The sequence below is a fragment of the Sceloporus undulatus genome, chromosome 6 (genome assembly GCF_019175285.1).
Source record: "Sceloporus undulatus isolate JIND9_A2432 ecotype Alabama chromosome 6, SceUnd_v1.1, whole genome shotgun sequence".
NCBI lineage: Eukaryota > Metazoa > Chordata > Lepidosauria > Squamata > Phrynosomatidae > Sceloporus > Sceloporus undulatus.
Genome location: NC_056527.1, coordinates 13,527,628 through 13,546,400, shown reverse-complemented (window position 1 = coordinate 13,546,400; position 18,773 = coordinate 13,527,628). Strand labels below are relative to the sequence as shown.

Below are 18,773 nucleotides of genomic sequence, written 5' to 3'. Positions count from 1 at the left end.
AGGAGGGTCAGGGAGCCAGAGCTCTCCCTCCACTCTCCCCTCCACCTTGAATGCCTGTCAGAATACATCCAAGTAGAGAGGAGGGTCAGGGAGCCAGAGCTAACCCTCCACTCTCCCCTCCACCTTGGATGCCTCTTAAGATATATCCAAGATGGGCAGGAGAGTCAGGGAGCCAGAGCTAACCCTCCACTCTCTTCCCCATCTTTGATGTATCTTAGGCATCCAAAGTGGATAGGAGAGTGGAGGGTTAGCTCTGGCTCCCTGATCCTCCCCACCTTGGATGCATTCTGAGCGGCGTCCAAGGTGCAGAGGAGAGTGGAGGGGTAGCCCTGGCTCCCTGACCCTCCTCTCCATCTTGGATGTACCTTGAGAGGCATCTAATGTGGGGGGAGGGGGGCCACCAAGAAGAAAAGGAAGAAAGGGCTGTTTTAAACCAGAACCCGGATCCCAGTAATTGCCTCCAGTCTGGGTTTTTATGGTGCTCCAGTGGCCAAATGGGCAGAGGGGAGCCTCCTGGGAGAAGGAAGCGGCAGCTGCGGGAGAGATCTCTTGGCAGCATTTGGCCTGGAGCCTGGAAGGAGGGCTTTCAGGGAAGGACTTGCCTGGTCACCCTACCTCTAACGAGCCTCTTTTACTCCCATCTGCTTTCTATTTTACTGTATTGCCTCGTCTATAAGGATTTGGGAGTCCATTTTGGGGCATAAATTTCTTGACTTATAGCCGAGTATATATGGTATTTATATATTCTTTGCTTGAGGCTGTGTGCTGTTTTTTTTCTTTTCTTTCAGGACGTTTTAAATACATATTTCTGCTGTAACACCTATTTTATAAACATCCTTGAGTACATGCTGCGGGGTTTATTCCCAAGGAAGCTGGAATTCAGCCCTAACTATATCAGTACAAGCCATATGGCTGTTAAAATATTCTACTGCAATTTTTTTAAAAGGAAGTATGGCTATTTGTGGAATGATATTAGTTGTATGTATCTTCTTTTATAGGGAAGAAGATTCCTGAGTTTTCTTTTCACATGGAATGTAAACTTTATTAAACTGATACATGGGACTGTGAAAAATCAATTGCAGTGTTTCCCTAGGTATGTTTCAATTAAGGCAATGCCCTCAGAGCCTTTTGCACAAAATGATAAGCCACAATTCTGGAAAAGCCTTATTTATGGTTCATGAATGAGCATGCTAGTATATACATGGCTTCCACCACCAAACAGATGCAGCTTCAGTAATCAGGAATCTATCCACTTTTTTGTTGCAGAAGTTGGAATTCTGTTCCAACTGTGCAACAACCCAAATGCACACCTCTTCCTCTGTATCAATGGAGAGCAGAGGGTGAAAGAGAGGAGGATCCAGCTGTTTTCCTATGGATGATTACACAGCATCCTCAGGGACTGCCAGAAAACACACAGGAGATGTTGGAGAATGCCTGTTGCAGCGCATCCATCTAAGGGCCAAATTTTTGCTGCTCCTCTTCTTTCCATCAGCATAGAAATAGCCAGCTTGGGTGGGATGCTACACTGAAAAGGTGGGTGGATTTTCATCCAGAGAGGTATTGTAACTACATGCCAAAGACACCTGTTCTGTTGGAGATTCTCAGTGTTAGCATTATCTCTGAATCCAATGCCTGGCTTAGGAATCACAAGCCTACTGTATATACTCATGTATAAACTGAGGCCACGTTTGGGGGCCAAAAGTATGGATTTTGATATAACCTGTGAATAAGCCAAGGGAGTGGTTTGAGTGTTGGACTGGGACTCTGGAGACCAGGGTTCAATTTCCTGCTCAGCCATGAAATCCACTGGGTGACCCTGGCCAAGTCACATGCTCTCAGCTTCACGGGAAGACAATGGCAAACCTCTGAAGAAATCTTGCCCCGAAAATCTCATGATAGGGTCCCCTTAAGGTCGCCATAAGTCAGAAACAACTTGAAGGCACACAACAACAAAACTTGAGGCTGCTCATTTTCCCACCTAGGCATTCAAAAAGCCATGTCACCACTAAGAGAAGAATAGCAGCTTCAGCAATAGCAACTTCATTTATATACTGCTTCATACTGAACTAAACAGTCTTTAAGCAGTTTACAACTGTAAGCTAATTGCCCCCAACAAGCTGGGTACTCATTTTAGCAACCTCAGAAGGATGCAAGCATGAGTTGAGCTTGAGCCCTGGCTAGTGTTGAACTCCCAACCTTATGGTTTTGAGTGACTGGCTGCAGTACAGGCATTTAACCACTGTGCCACCAAGATGGTTCCTTCATTGCTAAAAGCTGAAGTACAGTATTAAATCTTAGAAAAGAAAAGAAACCATCCCTTCTCTGAGTAGAAAGGTGAAAGACGAGAGCTTAGTAAATTTGAGGATAACCTAAAAGAAGCACTGATCCCTTCTACTCTTTGCCATGGTGCTACTTCTGGTCTTTTTAAATGCCTGAGTAGAAGAAAGATGGTGGTAGCAGCTCTGTGGTGCTTCCCATGAAAGGAGCACTGAGAGACTAGAGAGGGTCAGTGCTTTTAGGTTCTCCTGGGCCAGGCTAAGCTCTCACCTTTCGCCACTCTACTAAGAGAAGGGGATAGTTCCCTTTTTGATAAAAGTTAAGGTACAATACTTAAATTGACCCATGGTTTTTGTTGCTGTTTTTGCCTAGGCTGCATCCATACTGCAGAAATAATGCAGTTTGACACCACATTAACTGCCATGGCTCAGTGCTATGGAATTATTGGAATTGTACTTTGTTGTGGCACCAAAGCAGAGCTCTCTCTTGGGGCAGGAGTATGTAAATAGCTAAGACTTCAGTGAGGACACCAAATGATTTATCACACATGAGGAAATTCTCTTAATTTCGAATGAAAAGGAAGTGGGGCCAGAACGCATTCACGTAAAGTTGCTAGTTTAGCGAAATTACATGAATGGCCTGTTTGGACTTATCAAAATGACCATGCTAAGGTTGAGTGAGGGAGGTAAATGTCTCTTTATATGAAAATATGGTTCCAACAGTTCTCTTGCAAGACCCTTCATAAACAAACCACCATTGTATCCAACTGCATTTAATAACTGCAGTTCTGTACTAGCATGTATGCTGGCTGTGACTACCCAACAATAAGAGCATTGCAGAAATTCACAAATACAATAATGAATTGAATCCTCTGTGTTTAGAGGTTGTAGACTACTGAAAGCAGATACTGAGATTTAAGACAAATGGATCTCATATTTTATTTTTCAATTGCTAAAATTGAAATTTTGTTTTGTGGATAAGTACAAAATGTCTGATTGGCTGTTAAAAGTAAAGAAATACAGGTATTTATATGTCTGATTTGTAGCTTCTGTTTTCTAACTAATTGTCTTGTTATATACTGACATAGGTCCTTGATGACACATATTGCTGAAATTTATTTTCGAGCATGGAAGAAAGCTTCAGGGGAGATACTGGAGGTATATTGTTTAAAATTGCTACATCTTTTCCATTTCAAGATAGGATTTTTATTTTGTTCTACAAAGCAACTGGTAATTTGTCTTTATTCTCTACTGTGTGTATTTTTGATCTTGAAATCAATGTGCTTGTAAGGGTTGGCAGATACCTAGTGAGGTGAAAGTCTTCCTTTATAAACTTGTACAGAAAAATCAATCTTAAATATATATCAGTGCTAATTATAGCATGTAAAAGTGTGTATTCATGTTTTCAGTACAGTGACCAAATAGCCTTTCTTTACAGTGGAACACTTTTCAGGATAACAGGCACTCATTATTTTTACTAGACTATTTATGAAAAGAAACAGTTGCGTAAAGCTCTCTTTGCATTAGCTCCAAACAAAGGCAAATCGAAGTTGCTTCAGCTAATTCTACTTATAATAGGTTTCTTTGCTTTTTAAAAATGTTTATATGCTGCATCTCCTTAACAGAATGCAAGGTGGCTACCAGCAACTTATTTTTTTTTTAAGTATCAGAAGAATAAAAGATGGAAAACTCAATCAGCCAGTAAAAATTATGTTATCAAACAGCCTCCTGCATCATAAGCCAGGAATGGACCTCTTCTGGCTTTTTGGATATTGTTGGATTGCAACTGCCAGAAGCATTAACTGGCATAGCCGGAGGTGAGATGGCATAGGAGTTGTAGTTCAGTGATATCTGGAGGGCCACAGGATCCCCACTCCTGGTTTAAACCATTCAGTTGGTGTTTAATCACACTTATGGGCCTGGCATCCTCCTAAAACAACATTTTAGCAGCTTGGCTGCCCAGTGCTATTTCTGCAGGTGGAAGTTGTTGTGAGATAAGAACGAGGCACTCAGCATTAATAACATGCCTGGACATCTCTTTCTGACCTCAGGAGTGGCACCAGCCGACAAATGGGGATCGCATGATGAGTCAGCTGCCCAGCGTTCACTTCAAGAGCAAAAAAGTTGCAGCAAAAGAGAGCAGGAGGGGAGAATTTGGGGCCAAAATACTTCAGTGGCAAAAAGGAGTATTCTGGCAAGTGAGGACGGGGCTAGAGTCATCTGCTTTGAGTTTTGTATATTAACTAGGGTGTGTTTTATTCTGATTTTAGGTAATTGAACATAGCTGCATTCAGGATTTCATGCATCATGCAATTCATCTCCCCAGGAAGTCTCCATTGCACCCCAAAGTGCGAGAGGTGTGTGTAGATTATTGCCATAGAAACAGTGATTTTCAGACTTCCTAAATTTTGGAATCCTTTCCTGTGTTGACCTGTATCCTGAGAAATCCTCATGTATTCATGTGTTACTGAGGATTCCCTGGTATTCCCTGTTTTTGTACATCCTCCACTTGAAAAACCAGTGCAGTGGATAAATGAAATTTTATTGTTTAGTTATGTTTACCTCTTATTTCACCTCGAGGGAATTCCAGGCATTTTGCATGGTTTACCCGCTTTTATTCTCGTAACAACCCTGTAGTGTAGGTTCAGCTTACGCTGGAACTAACCCAAAGTCACCCAGTGAGTTTCATGGCTCACTGAAGGAGCTGAACCTGGGACCTCCCAATTTTATTAGACATTCTAAACATAATTTAAAAATGATTTAATAATGAGTTATTTTTCCTAAAAAAAAGAAAAAAAGAATATCTTGACATTAGGAAATCCATTATGATTTGACAATTATAATGTCATAGTTTGAGTTTGTATTTCAGCCTGCAAAAGTTTTTGAGATAGCTTTTTTAAAAAAACAGTTTGACACGTGGGATGGTTAGGTCACCCTTCAAAAAACTGAAGCCTATCTCCCCCTCATTCACTCAGAGCTTAGTTCACGTGGATGGATGGATGGTGCTGCTCTTTTCCAATAACTAATTGAAACATCTATACTTAGATTCTCTTCAATAATTGTGGGTGAAGAGATGGAGAACTTTTTGTGGGCTTAGCTACCTACACTGAGCTACAGCGTTTTGTAAGCAGCCCTTGTATAAACATACTGTCTTCTTTGCCTACACAAACCATAGAAATGGTTATTTTGCTGATGAGCTGCATTTCTTAAATAGCATGTGAAATGATATAACATTTATTTTGCTTTTTGTTTTGTCAGTTGCTGAGCTATTTCCACAAACAAAATAAATGCCGTCAAGGAGTTGAGGAAGTTCTCTACAGACTTTATCAGCCTCTTCTTTGGAGAGCACTAAAGGTAATTCTTTCTCAGTAATGTAACACATTGTAGATACTTTCATTATGGAATGCCTTCTCCTTAGAAGCCTGGTTGGTACAGGAACTAGTTTAATTTTGGCACTAAAAAAACTCAATAACTTATTATTAATTCCTTGGGAGCCTAATTGATCCCCCCCCCCCCCCGGTTCAAAATGCACATGTCTGTAGTTTTAAATTGTCTTGACTTTTTTGAGCCATTTTTTCCAGTCAAATTGTCAATATGCTTTCTGTCAATTTAAATTATTTTTTGTTTTAAAAATTTAAATTGTTTTAAACGGTTTAAACTGATTTTACTAGTGAAATGCCCTGAGATCCCATGATTATACTGCTCCTAATGAACACACTGGGAGACCATTACAGAGTTTTCTAGAAGTTTTATATATCTGCAGGTGCTCCCTTTTTACCTAGATCTAGGGAATGATTAAGAGCTAGCATGGTATAGTGGTTTGAGTATTGGACTATAGCTCTGGAAGATTGGGGTTTGAATCCTGGTTCAGGCATGTAAACCCACTTGGACAAGTCACACTCTCTCAGTCACAGAGGATGGCAAGGGCAAATTCCTCCCTCCTCCTTGAAGACATTTGCCAAGAAATCCCCATGATAGGTTTGCCATAGGTCAGAAAGGACTTGAAGGCGAACAGCAGCAAGAAAGGGAAAACTGTTATAGGATCAGAGTAGGACACAAATGACCACTACCTGTGCATCTGTTTGTGGTTCTGACTTTTATATGCCTTTCTTTGTGATTATTCAGTGGATAGTTTAAATGGCAGTGGTAACATTACTATAATAATAATAACTTTATTACATCCATTTGGCCAGCACAAGTGTAACATTATTTAGAGTGCACTGAGTGATTGTGCTGTACTCATATTCCTAGTGTGACTCTATCAATCTTGCATTCCTTTGATCATTGTGAGCCGTGTCACTGAGTAGCTTGATGCATACGTCAAAGGCACACTTATAATAAGCTTTATGATGGTCTACCAAGTTATGAGATTATAAAGCAATTGTGTACGCAGTCCTTTGCCACTGTTTTTGCACTGTGAAATTTATTATGGGAGCTTTTTCTGAAGCCAAGCTGTCTTGACTATTTGGCATCAAGTCTTAATTTCACAAATCACTTCATTTTAAGCGATGCTTTGTTACTCATTCATGAAATCCATTTTACTCAGAGTTGTATGTGTGCCTTGATTCTGAAATGTAGTACAATCACATAAATATAACTTTAAGATCACTATTCTCCTTTTTCCAAAAGGAAGTCAGCTTTCTTTGTTGAGAAAATAAAAAAAATTCTGTTTCTTGAAACAATGTTGCCAATGCCAACAGAAATAAACAATGCAAAGATATTTGGCCAATGCTAGTACTGCATTGCCAACCCCAAAACTGGAGAAGGGAGTATTGTGTCCTGAATACTTTACAGTTCCTCTTTATGATTTATGGAAGCAACTTAAATTATGCAATAGAAAAATAAATAAATCATGTTATCTGAACTAAAACATGTGATTATGTGTCCTGTTTATAGAATCTGACTTACGTTGATGAAGAAGTTATAGTGTCTTGGTGCATAATTTTCATCTCTTTAAGCCCAGACTATATAGTACACTGAAATGTTGTTGTTTTTGTGTGCCTTCAAGTATTTTCTAACTTATGGCAACCCTAAGACAAACCTATCATGAGGTTTTCTTGGCAAGATGTGTTCACAGGGGTTTGCTATTACCTTCCCCTGAGGCTGAGAGGATGTGACTTGCCCAAGGTCAACCAATGGATTTCATGGCGAAGCTGGGAATTGAAACGTGGTCTCTGCAGTTATAGGCCCCATACAGACAGGCCAAAATAAAGCTGCTTCAGGTCACTTTGGAGGTATGCTGTTTAAATGATGCATGTATCCTAAGAGCCAGGAAGCCATGCCAAAGCCACGATCCAGTCCTAAGGACTGGAGCGCAGCTTCTGGACTCTTAGGATGCATGCATCATTTAAATAGCATACCTCCAAAGTGACCCAAAGCAGCTTTATTTTGGCCTGTCTGTATGGGGTTATAGTCACTGCACCACACTGGCTCATTTAGTAACACAAAACCAAGTTTCTCGATTTTCAGTCTAACATTGCAATCCTAGGCAGGTCTACTCACAGGTAAGTAGCAGGGAATTCCCTGCAATCTATTCCCAAGCAAGTATGTTAAGGAATGCCATGTTAACTTGCTATGTTGTATTTCTCCCGAATCCTTTCAGAATAACCAGGAAATTTTGTCATTAAGTTTGTGTTAAACTTGATCCATTGCTAATAATGCAAGGTGTTCAGTCCATCCACTGGATAGGGGCAACTCTGTTGCATATAAAACTTATGCAAGTGGCGGACACAGCAAGAGAAAACAGAAGCAGATTGAAGAAAGAGGAGATTATCTTTTTGGTGCTTGCTAAATACGAACCAGTGTGATATAGTAGTTTGAGCACTAGACTATGACTGGAGACCAGGATTCAAATCCCCACTCAGGTACCCTGTTTGGTGACCTTAGTCAAGACACACAAATTCAGCCTCAGAGAAAGGCAAACCCTTTCCAAGAAAAGCCTGTGATAGGTTTGCCTTTAGGTTGCAATAAGTTGGAAATAACTTGAAAGCACAAAACCACAAAAATATGGACTGTTTATGAAAAATAAACAAGAGCTCTCATGCTGGAGTGGTAGAGCAGAGAGGTCTTAACCTCAAGAAATAGCACTTTGTGCACCGTTGTTAAACATTTTTGAAGTTACGTGTTTTGGGTGCCTGGAAATATAAAAGCAGCTAGCTTACTGTAATAAGCAGAATCCTTTACTGATGGTTGTACAGAAAAGGACAAAATACAGGTGCCATTCTTTTTAAGAAGTTTTGAAATTTCTATATAGGCATACTTCCGTTAACAATGGTGCGTTACAGACTGCCCTAAAGCGGGCGGTCTGCCACCACCGTCATTAGCTACGCCGAGAAGCCCCGGTGGCCAGACCGCGAGGCTTCCCGGCGCAGCTAAAAAGGAGCGCCAAAATGGAGCTCCTTTTTGGCCCCGGAAGTGGAGGCGCGCACTCGCGGTGTCACTTCCACTGCGCCATGTCCGGACGCTGTGCGTCCGAGACATAAATATGGCAGCACCCCGTGTGGATGGGCGCCGCCATTTACTACGCACTCTGTGCGTCCTGGGAACGGGGCCAGTTAGGAAGGTGAGACCCTTCCTAACCCTAGCACACCCCTTCCTAATCCTAGGACATGTGGAGTGCGTAGTAAATGGCGGTGTGTAATGTACCAATGCTGCTGACTAACATCTTTTTATAATTTCTTTTAAATTCATGCTCCTCTTTCCTCCTTATCCAGGAGCACTGCTGTTGAGAGGATGGTGAAGGAGGGCTGGGGAAACAGAGACTTTTAGTGCTGGGTTGCAGCCATGTGCCTGCAGTAAAAAATACAATAAGGCTTGAGCTGGGAAAGAATCAGACTTTGCTCTAGCCGATCCTACTGTAGCGGTGTGTTCCTGCATACGACAGGCAAAGCATACAGCATCCCTTACGAAGCATGTATAAACAGCCAGAGAGAAAAGGGGAAAGCAGATAGGTCTGCCTCACTAACAACTCCTAGTATGTTTTAAAAGCTGTCATTAGCTTTCAAAATGGAAACCATCATAGTGAAGGCTGTTGAAAGTAAGTCATCCTTGGATGCATTTTGTAAGAAGCCTTCAGGTTATGTCTAGAAGAATTTAAAAGTTTTTGTTTACCTATGCAAAGCTCATCTGATGTGGTCAGTTTCACACATTCATATTACTTGTTTTGAATTGAACGTTTGCTGAAACACGTTGAACTGCTTTTCTTTTTTTAGTGTAGGATCCTTTCCCTATTCTTTTCTTGTTATTTCTGCCTCTGGAACCAAATTTTCTGATAAAGAATACCCATCTACTTCATTAAATGAGGTATGCCTATAATTTGAAACCAATTATTAGATAACATCATTGGATGTACAAAATTAAGGTTTGCTCTTGTCCTAGCTGCTTTGCCAAAATGTTCTAGGCTTTGCCAAAATATTCCAGGCCTTGCCAAAATAATAAATTCTCAAGCTCTGAAGTCTACTTGAAAGCTTGTTTGATTACTAAAGTACAGGTAGATATGTGAGTCCCCCTGTGGCAGTTGGTTCACATTAGCCGATTGTTGGTATAGCTGTAGTAGGGAGGCTGTAGTGACCAGTGCTGCATGGGGATTACTAAATTATTGGATAGAAATTTTAGATGCCACAGTGAAGGCTGGTGGAATATTCAGGGGAAAACATTTTGCAAGTTAGGGTAATCATTAAACCTTTTTAAAACTGATAATGATCCACTTTTCCTGTATTAGAGGAGGACAGCTTTCTGGTATGTTGATCATCCCATTTCCAGTAACAGGCAGGAAAGTAAACTAAAGGAGGTTTCCTTGGGATCTCATAAAGTGCAATAGCACGCTCTACCAAAACAGCCTGTTTGCTGATTTGGCTCCAAACAAAACATCATTTGTGCTCTTACTCTTTGCCTATCACACCACCGGTTGTCTTCATTTCTCTCTCATCCTCAGTTGTGTCCTGCAAAGGAATAAAGGGGTTCTTTTATATTTCCTTCCTTCCATCTTCCCTCTTTTCACCTCTAATTCCAAACCCCTCAGCAGTGTCTGTGCATCACAGCAAGGAGGGAGATTTTTTGTAGGATTCCTGGTACTCTTCCATGACAGTTTTGTGTCATCATATCTTTATTTTTACTGAATGATTATCAAGTTTCTCACCATAATATTTGCCCTCAGTTTTTACAACTACCTATTGTTTTCCCTTCCTCATTGACTTACTGGTAATTATAATGGTGAAAAATGAAATTCAGGCTCCAGTTTTTAGTTAGAAAGTTGTTATCACAATTAGCTGGAAAGGATGCAGTTTGAAAAGAGAAGGGATCAAAAATTGCTGGTTTGCAGGTAATGAGGTAACAGTGCGTCTTCTCTCTTTTTTCCTGCACTCTTAAGGAGTGGCCTCTGGAAATGAGGCAAACACAGCAAAGCTAATGTTGGGCCTGCGGTTTTCTTTTCTGACCTTGAGGAATTTGGTTACTTATCTGAGCCCTTTCCCTCCTGTGTAACAGGCCAGAAACTCAGAAGTTCGATCAAATGCGGCATTACTGTTTGTTGATGCATTTCCTATTTTGGATCCTGGTTTGAATAGAGAAGATACTGATAACGAAATCCAAAGGCAATTTGATGAACTTTTCGTAAGTACTTTTGTGTTGTCTCTAAAAACCTCTTCCATCAAACTGGTTTTATTTAAGGGCCAGTACAGGCATCCCTAAAGGGGCAGCTTGACATCACCCCTCTGATTGCCAGATCTGGGCTGCGGAAACCACATGCCATGGCCCCAATCTGGTGTTTTTCCAGCCCAAAAAGAAGCGGTAAAATGCTACTCCTTTTTGGGGTGGAAAAAAGCTGCCCTTTCCATCACCGCGGCGTCTTTTTGGCCCTCCTGCAGTGTATAAACACTGCACCATTGGAGCACTGCAGTGCTGCCTGCCATTTGGTCAGGGTGGCAGCGTGACATGGCTTGAAGGTGGTGTCGTGACATGTGTCATCTAAATGCCGTACCCCCCCATTCCACCCCTAAGCTGACATATTATACCAGTCTGTTTTGCCCCTAAGTTTCACAAACCCTTAACAGAAGCAAGAGGACATTTTTACTTGCACATGAAATAAGGGATTAGACATCTTAGAAGTTAGAAGCTTTTCTTCCTGCAAGCAAGAAATATTGCTTTACTTTGTACCCTTCAATATTAATGAAAGCTAGTACCGCATGGATTTAATGAAGTGGGCTGTAGTCCCAGAGAGGTTATGCCACAAGGGCCATAAGACTATTTGTCATAATTAAACTTTTTAGAAAGTGAAAAGCCTGATAACCTAATTCCTTATAGGATTGGATAACACTGTACAGTGGTGCCTCGGGTTACGAAAATAATTCGTTCCGCAGCACCGTTCGTAACCCGAAAAGCCTTCGTAAGCCGAAAACCCATAGGCGCTAATGGGGAAAAAAGCCGCGGCTCTGCCGCGGCTCCATTTAAAACAGCGCCGGAGTTTTTTCGTAACCCAAAAAAACTTTCATAACCCGAAACAATAAATCCCTATGGGATTTATTCGTATCCTGAAAAATTCGTAACCTGGGTATTTCGTATCCCGAGGTACCACTGTATAGGATTTCCAGCATAATAGTGAATGTTGATCTTTCCATTCTTTCAGTAACAGAATGTAACTTCCTTAGGTTCAAAACCTAAATAATGAACGCCTAGGGCTGGTGTACACTTAAATGTATTACAGTCGGCCCTCCTTGTCCCCAGATACAAGCAGCCACATCTTGAAAATACATTTGTCCCTCCTCATTCACTGGGGTTACAGGACCCCCGTGAATGTGGAAAAAATGCAAATACAGTGCGCCCACATTATACGCAGCTTTGAGCTTATGTGCTCAAGCCCCGTGGGCAGAAGGGGCAGCGCATCCCATTCAGATGAATGGGGTGCGCACCTTCATGCCACCACACATGGGGCTCAAGCACAGGCGGAATTCGCCTTATGCGGGGGGGGGTCCAGAATGGATCCCCCTTGTAAGGCGAGGGTCCACTGTAACAAAAACACTATGTTTTTACCTGAGATAACTCCTCTCTAGGAATCTCTAGGTCTTCCAGTGCAACTCTGTGGTCAGCATCTTCCAGATGTTGACCATAGAACTGTGCTGTAGGAGCTACAAATGCCTAGTGGTGTGTTCTCTCTAAGAATCTCTAGGTCTTTCAGTGAGACTTTTGGTTAAAGTTGATCGTAGTTGCGCTGGAGGATCTAGATAATCCTAGAGAGGACATATTAATCAAATCTGTGAATAATCAAATCTGCAAAAGTCAAACGCACAAATGTGGAGGGATGAGTGTATTCAAAAATATATAAATTCTGAAAAGCAAACTTTGATTTTGCCATTTTATATAAGCGATGCTGTTTTACTATCCATTGTATTTAATGGGACTTGAACATCTGAATCACTTGTGATGGGTTCACATTCTATTCAAATAGGATGAGGAGTATTTTAATCGTTTAGGTAAGCAGGTAAGCCCACAGACAGCTAAATTACTACAATGGCAATGGGATCATTCGATACCGAGATAAACTTCTAATCTAAGCATAGAAAAGGTAAGAAAAGTTCCCTTTTCTGAATATGCTTGAAGCCCCATCTTCTAAGAAGGCCATGCTGTCAAAATTATTTTGGGCTGCCTATTTGCATAGAAGAAGGCAAATTATGACAATATTTGTTATTTTTTAAATTCCTCCTCTCCCCATTTGTTAGAGTCTCTTGGAGGATCCTCAGCCTCTCGTCCGTTCAACTGGCGTGCTTGGCGTTAGTAAAATAGCATTCAAATATTGGGAAATGATTCCTGCAAGTGTGCTTACTGATCTCTTGAAATCTCTAATTGAAGATCTTGCGTGTGATGCAACATCAGCTGATGTTCGATGCTCTGTTTTTAAGGTAAGTATTCTTGGAATTGTTAAGTCTCTTCCCTTTAAAGAAAATCTTGTTTCTCTTTGAGTTACAGATTTATGACCCATGTAAAATAACTCTCGTTGCAGAATGATGGTATTCACAAGTAAATGGCAAACTATATGCTGTAATATACAGTCAGCCCTCGGTATCTGTAGGGGATCCCTTCTGGATCCCCCCCTTAAATACCAAAATCCACAGTTGCTCAAATCCCATCGTCCTTAATGGCAGCAAGCCACGTGGCTGCATTGCCATTAGGGATAATAGGACTGAAGTCCTCCTTCCTTCCTTCCTTCCTTCCTTCCTTCCTTCCTTCTTTTCTCCCTCCCTCTCTCTTCCTCCTTTCCTTCCTTCTTCCCTCCCTCTCCAAGACTTCTGCCCTGGGCTTAGCTCTGGAGGCGGAGGATGGAGCCTATTGGCCAGAGGGAGCTGGGGCCGGATTGGGTCTTGGAGCTCTCAGGCCCAACATCCAGGATTGAACTTCCAGGCCCTGAGACCGAAGCCCCAGCTTTCTTCAACTGATGGGGCTCCAGCTTCTGCCTCCAAAGCCAAACCTGGGGCACAAGACTCAGAGAAGTAGGGAGCAAGGTAGGGAAGGAAAGTAAGAAGGAAAAGAAGTAGAGGGGAAGGGAGGGGGAATGGAAGGAAGGAAGCGGGAGGGAGGGAGGGAGGGAGGGAGGACTTCATTTGCATTGTCCCTAATGGTGGCATAGCTGCCTGCACGTGCCGCCACTGGGGACAATGAGGGCTTGCTGTCGGCGGATGCTCAAATTCGCGGATGGCAAGCCCAAAGATACTGAGGTCCTACTGTACATGAATCCTTATTCCTTTTGTGTTCCATGAGCATAAGGTCAAACAATTTTGGGGAATGGAAACAGTTTAGCACAGTTCTGCCCTCACCTGGCTGAATAGAATAGCCCACCAGCTTGGTTTTTTTTACAGATAATACTTGTTCCTTTGCCAGTCTTTTAATGATAGAAATTTTAAAAGACGGGTAGGGTGGCAAAGATAGTTTGCCACCATGCTGCAGATTAATGGTAAACTTGTGTGAGAGTGGAAACTACATCTGATTGGAAATGAGAATGCAATCTTAATAACTAGAAAGATATAGTGAACTTTTCCAAAGCATAAACATACGCTAACAAAATTTGTACCTTGAGACTGAAACCTTCAGTAGCTGTGCTGTGCCTTAAAAACTTTTGCTTTGTGCTGCCATAAATATATTTTCTGTCTTTGTTCCAGTCCAGCTGTACGTTCCGAGAAAGAATATTAATAGAAAATTTTTAGAAGCACAACACATACCACTTTGCATTTAAACATCACATTTTAATAAAATGAGTTGCTTTGCTGTTGTCATTCTCCAGGGCCAGTTTTCCGTGCTGCATGTATTTAGCAATTAGAATAGTTTCAGTCCTGTATCCCCTGTTTTCTTGTGATAACCTTTTATTGGTGTTTTTCTTTCTGTCTTGCAGTGCTTGCCTATAATTTTGGACAACGTACTAAGCCACCCATTATTGGAACAGCTCCTGCCAGCTCTGAAATACAATCTCCATGACAATTCAGAGAAAGTTAGAGTGGCTTTTGTTGATATGTTGCTGAAAATTAAGTCTGTCAAGGCTGCTAAGGTAGGATAAATTAGGTTTGCTAGGCTGAAGACAGGACACATAGAACTAGGCAATTTATTTCATGAGATGTGCATTCATCAATATTTCAACAATCTTAAAAGGAAAGGGGTAAAAGTAACCCATTAACACTTCATGCCAAACTATTTACTATTGTTGCATTTTAAATTAATCAGTGCCCAGATAGTTTAAATATCTTTTTCCCTCCAGGTTTTCTCACAATTATCTTGATAGTGCAGCAATCAAGTAAAGACTGAATGGTGGTATTTAATTATCTCCTGATTATTTTTTTAATATAATGAGAACGTCTTATGTGTCAGTCAGAAATAGCTTGATATTTTATAGCTGCAAAAATAAACTGTCTATAAATGGATAATATCTGAGACACCAGCTAGATGTTGATTTGATGATGGGAATTTGAGATGTTGCTGAATTGTTTACAAGGGTATAGAACAAAGAAGAATAATGTTCCAGTGATTTTGAGAAAATGGATGCTGTCATTTTATGCTTAGTACAGCAAATCAGATCACAGGGGTACTGGTAAATAAGTGTTTGCATGCCTATATGTTCTGTTGAATTCTTTGGCCCAAATCCAATTACCAGGCCCTACTTGAGAAGCTCCAGTAAATCGAATGTTGAATGCTAAGACAACATTTATGTAAACCGTGTTAATATTTACTTATTTGTATCCCACTTTTCCTCCAGTACTGGGATTCAAGGTCTCTTAAAACATTAAAACAAAGATGGTTAAAAGCACTTACAAAGATAGAAATAAAAACATATTAAAAGTTACTGCAATTAAACTATTCCTAGAATTAAAATTGTCTGAAATGAACCCATTAAAAGACAAAAAAAAAAAAAAAAGAAAAGAAAAGAAAAGAAAAGAAAAGAAAAAGAAGCATCAGCAGAAGATCACACTGTTAAAAGCTCTTGCAGTAAGTTCCTAAAAGCCTAAAAGGATGGAGTTGATCTTGCCACTTAAGGAGTGAGTTGTAAACCTGAGAGCTGCTGCTGAGAAGACCCCCTCCCATGTTTCCGCCAAGTGTGCTTTGAAAGGTGGTAGAACTCTGAGAGAAGGGTCTCTGCCAAAAAAAACCTTAGAGTCCAGGCAGTCTGACATAGAATGAGATGGTCCTTCAGTTAGCTTGGGCCCAAGTCACAGTGGCGTCAGTAGCTAGGCTATCACCCAGTGTGGAGGGCTGCTGACTGCTTTGGCTACACTCCCTTCCCTCCCCAGCCACTGTTACCTTGGCTGGACAAGTGAGGCAGTGGGAGGGGATAGAGTGGCTGCATTCAACCTTCCTGCTGCTCTGTCACCAGGCTTCCTCCCCAGGGATAAAGCCCGACTATGGAGGAGCTGGAAAGGGTGCACATTCATCCCCTTCCTCCTATGATGGAGCAGCTGGGAGGGGCACTTGTTCATTCCTCCTGCTGCTCTGTTGCTATTATTATTATTATTAAACTTTATTCTAAAGCGCTGTTTTTATTATACACAGCGCTGTACCAACAGTCGTAACAATTAAGGAATATATATAAACGCTCTGCCCGAGGCGTACACTCTAAAAGTAAAACATTGGATAGAGGAATAGATAACAATTTACATATAGGAAAGAAAAAAAACGTTAAAAACATCAGCTATAAAAGCAAATCACATCAAAACATTATCAGACAGCCAGATGACATCACAAATCCTGAGACGCTTCCCTAAACAATATGTTTCCAGCTCAGCCTTAAACACTGGTTAGGGAAGTGATGAAGCCATGCATGCAGAGAAGAAGGTCTCCAGGTAATGAGGGGCAGCAAGAGAGGAAGGGACGGATCCGGGACGGGGCAGAGAACAATCCTGGGTTGAGAGGAGGGAGGACTTTGGCTACCAGAGAGAGAGGCGTAGTAGTGGATGTAGGGAGAGAGAAGACATGTTAATAAAGAGGTCATGCAGGGCTTTAAAGGTGAGAAACAGAAGTTTGTACCTGATGCGTAAAGGAAGAGGGAGCCAGTGAAGGGAAGACAACAGAGGAGAGAGAGGATCATAACGGCGAGCGAGTGAAATAATGCATGCAGCTGAATGCTGTACAGAAATTAATGGGTGAAGGTGAGAGAGAGGAAGCCCTGCCAGGAGGAGGTTACAGTAGTCTAGTCGTGAGACCACTAGGGCATGGACCAGTGTTTTTGCGGTAGAAGCTGAGAGATATGGACGAATTTTGGCAACATTATAAAGAAAAAATCTACAAACCTTGGCTGTATTCTGGATCTGAGGGATAAATAACAAAGAGGAGTCAAAAATGAAACCAAGACTGGGCTTCCTGGACCGGCTGGATCGAGATGTTATTGACGGAAATAGAAAAGGAGTAGTGAAGGGTGGGCTTAGATGGGAAAACAAGAAGCTCAGTCTTGGACATATTGAGCTTCAGACGCTGATGGTGCATCCAGTGGGAGACAGCTGTTAAACAGGATGACACTTGCTGTTCTAGCTCTGGTGAAAGATTAGGGGTGGAAAGGCACAGCTGGGTATCATCGGCATATAAATGGTAGGAGAATCCAAAAGAACTAATAAGTTTGCCAAGGGAGAGTGTGTATAAAGAGAACAAAAAGGGACCCAAAACAGAGCCCTGAGGAACTCCAACAGATAAGGGGACAGAGGACGAGGTCTGACGACCCAAGACCACTGTAAAAGATCTATCTGACAGGTAAGATGTGAACCAATTGAGAACAAGGCCCGATAAACCAAGGTCAGAGAGTACGTCTATTAGGAGACAGTGGTCCATGGTGTTGAAGGCTGCAGACAGATCGAGAAGGACAAAGATCTTTTGGCCCGCAAAAGATCATTCGAGATCTTAGTGAGCGCCGTCTCTGTGGAGTGCCGTGGGCGAAAACCAGACTGGATCCAGAATGGAGTTGGTTTCAAGAAACTCAAGACAGCGTGAATAGACAACTCGTTCCAACACCTTAGAAAGAAAAGGAAGAAGAGAGATTGGACAATAGCTAGCCAAGGAAGAAGGGTCGAGAGAGGGTTTTTTCAGAATAGGGGAAACTAAGGCATGTTTGAAGACCAAGGGGAAGGAACCCGAAGAGAAAGAGAGATTAAAGATATAGAAGAGGGAGGGTAACAGAGAAGGGGCTATAGAGATTAGAAGACGAGAAGGGATTGGATCAAGAGAACAGGTGGTGGGTTTTGATGAGTTCAGCAGCGAAGAGAGTTCTTCCAAAGAAACAGGAGGAAACACAGAGTTTATTAGTAGAAGGGGCGAGGAGATTAATGGTGGGAGCCAAATCAGGGAGAGTTAACTCAGAACGAATAGTGGTGATCTTTGTAATGAAATAATTAGCAAAGTCGGAGGGAGAGAATAATGGAGAGATGGAGGGAGGAGAGGGTTTTAGCAGCGTGTTGAAACAGGAGAACAAACGCTGTGGGCGCCTCTCATTGGCGCAGATCAATGATTTAAAGTAGTCTTGTTTTGCCATCGACAGGGCATGTGAAAAGGATAAAAGAATGAACTTAAAATGGATAAAGTCGGCCCACTCCCTGGACTTTCTCTAGATACGTTCGGCTGCTCGAGAGCAGGACCGGAGAAACCTAACAATAGGAGTGATCCAGGGCTGAGGCCTAGTCGTAGAGGAAGAGGAGGACACGCGCGTAGATACTGGGGCAAAGCTGTCAAGAGTTGAGGAAAGGGTGGAATTCAGTAAAAACATAGCTGAGTCAGCAGAGTCCCCAAGATTGAGAGAAGCAAAGGATGAGTCCAAAGACTGAGTGAGATGGTTAAGGTTAAGAGAATGAAGATCGCAGAACTGGCGGAGGACGGTACGACAGGGAGGTGGGATATATGTAAGGGTAAAGGAGAGTAAGTGATGGTCAGATAATGGAAAATCAGAAGCCAAGTAGTCGGACACGACACACTTGGAGGGGAGAACTAAGTTGAGACAGTGACCAAGGGAATGGGTTGGAGAGTTGGAATGTGGTTGGAGACCGA

The 18,773-nt window shown here is 41.9% G+C and overlaps 1 protein-coding gene across 3 annotated transcripts in view; it reads left to right on the top strand.

Annotated features, from left to right (window-relative positions):
• NCAPG2 (non-SMC condensin II complex subunit G2) overlaps positions 1 to 18,773 on the top strand; it is a 59,782-nt gene that overhangs the window by 14,317 nt on the left and 26,692 nt on the right. For all 3 annotated transcript variants that reach the window (XR_006104757.1, XM_042476540.1, XM_042476539.1), the window contains exons 7-13: positions 999 to 1,093; positions 3,365 to 3,434; positions 4,547 to 4,633; positions 5,535 to 5,630; positions 10,761 to 10,886; positions 12,989 to 13,168; positions 14,653 to 14,805. Coding sequence is in view for 2 of the 3 variants with exons in the window: in XM_042476540.1 (XP_042332474.1) it covers positions 999 to 1,093; positions 3,365 to 3,434; positions 4,547 to 4,633; positions 5,535 to 5,630; positions 10,761 to 10,886; positions 12,989 to 13,168; positions 14,653 to 14,805 (807 nt within the window). In the remaining variant the exon portion in view is untranslated. The remainder of the gene's footprint in view (positions 1 to 998; positions 1,094 to 3,364; positions 3,435 to 4,546; positions 4,634 to 5,534; positions 5,631 to 10,760; positions 10,887 to 12,988; positions 13,169 to 14,652; positions 14,806 to 18,773) is intronic.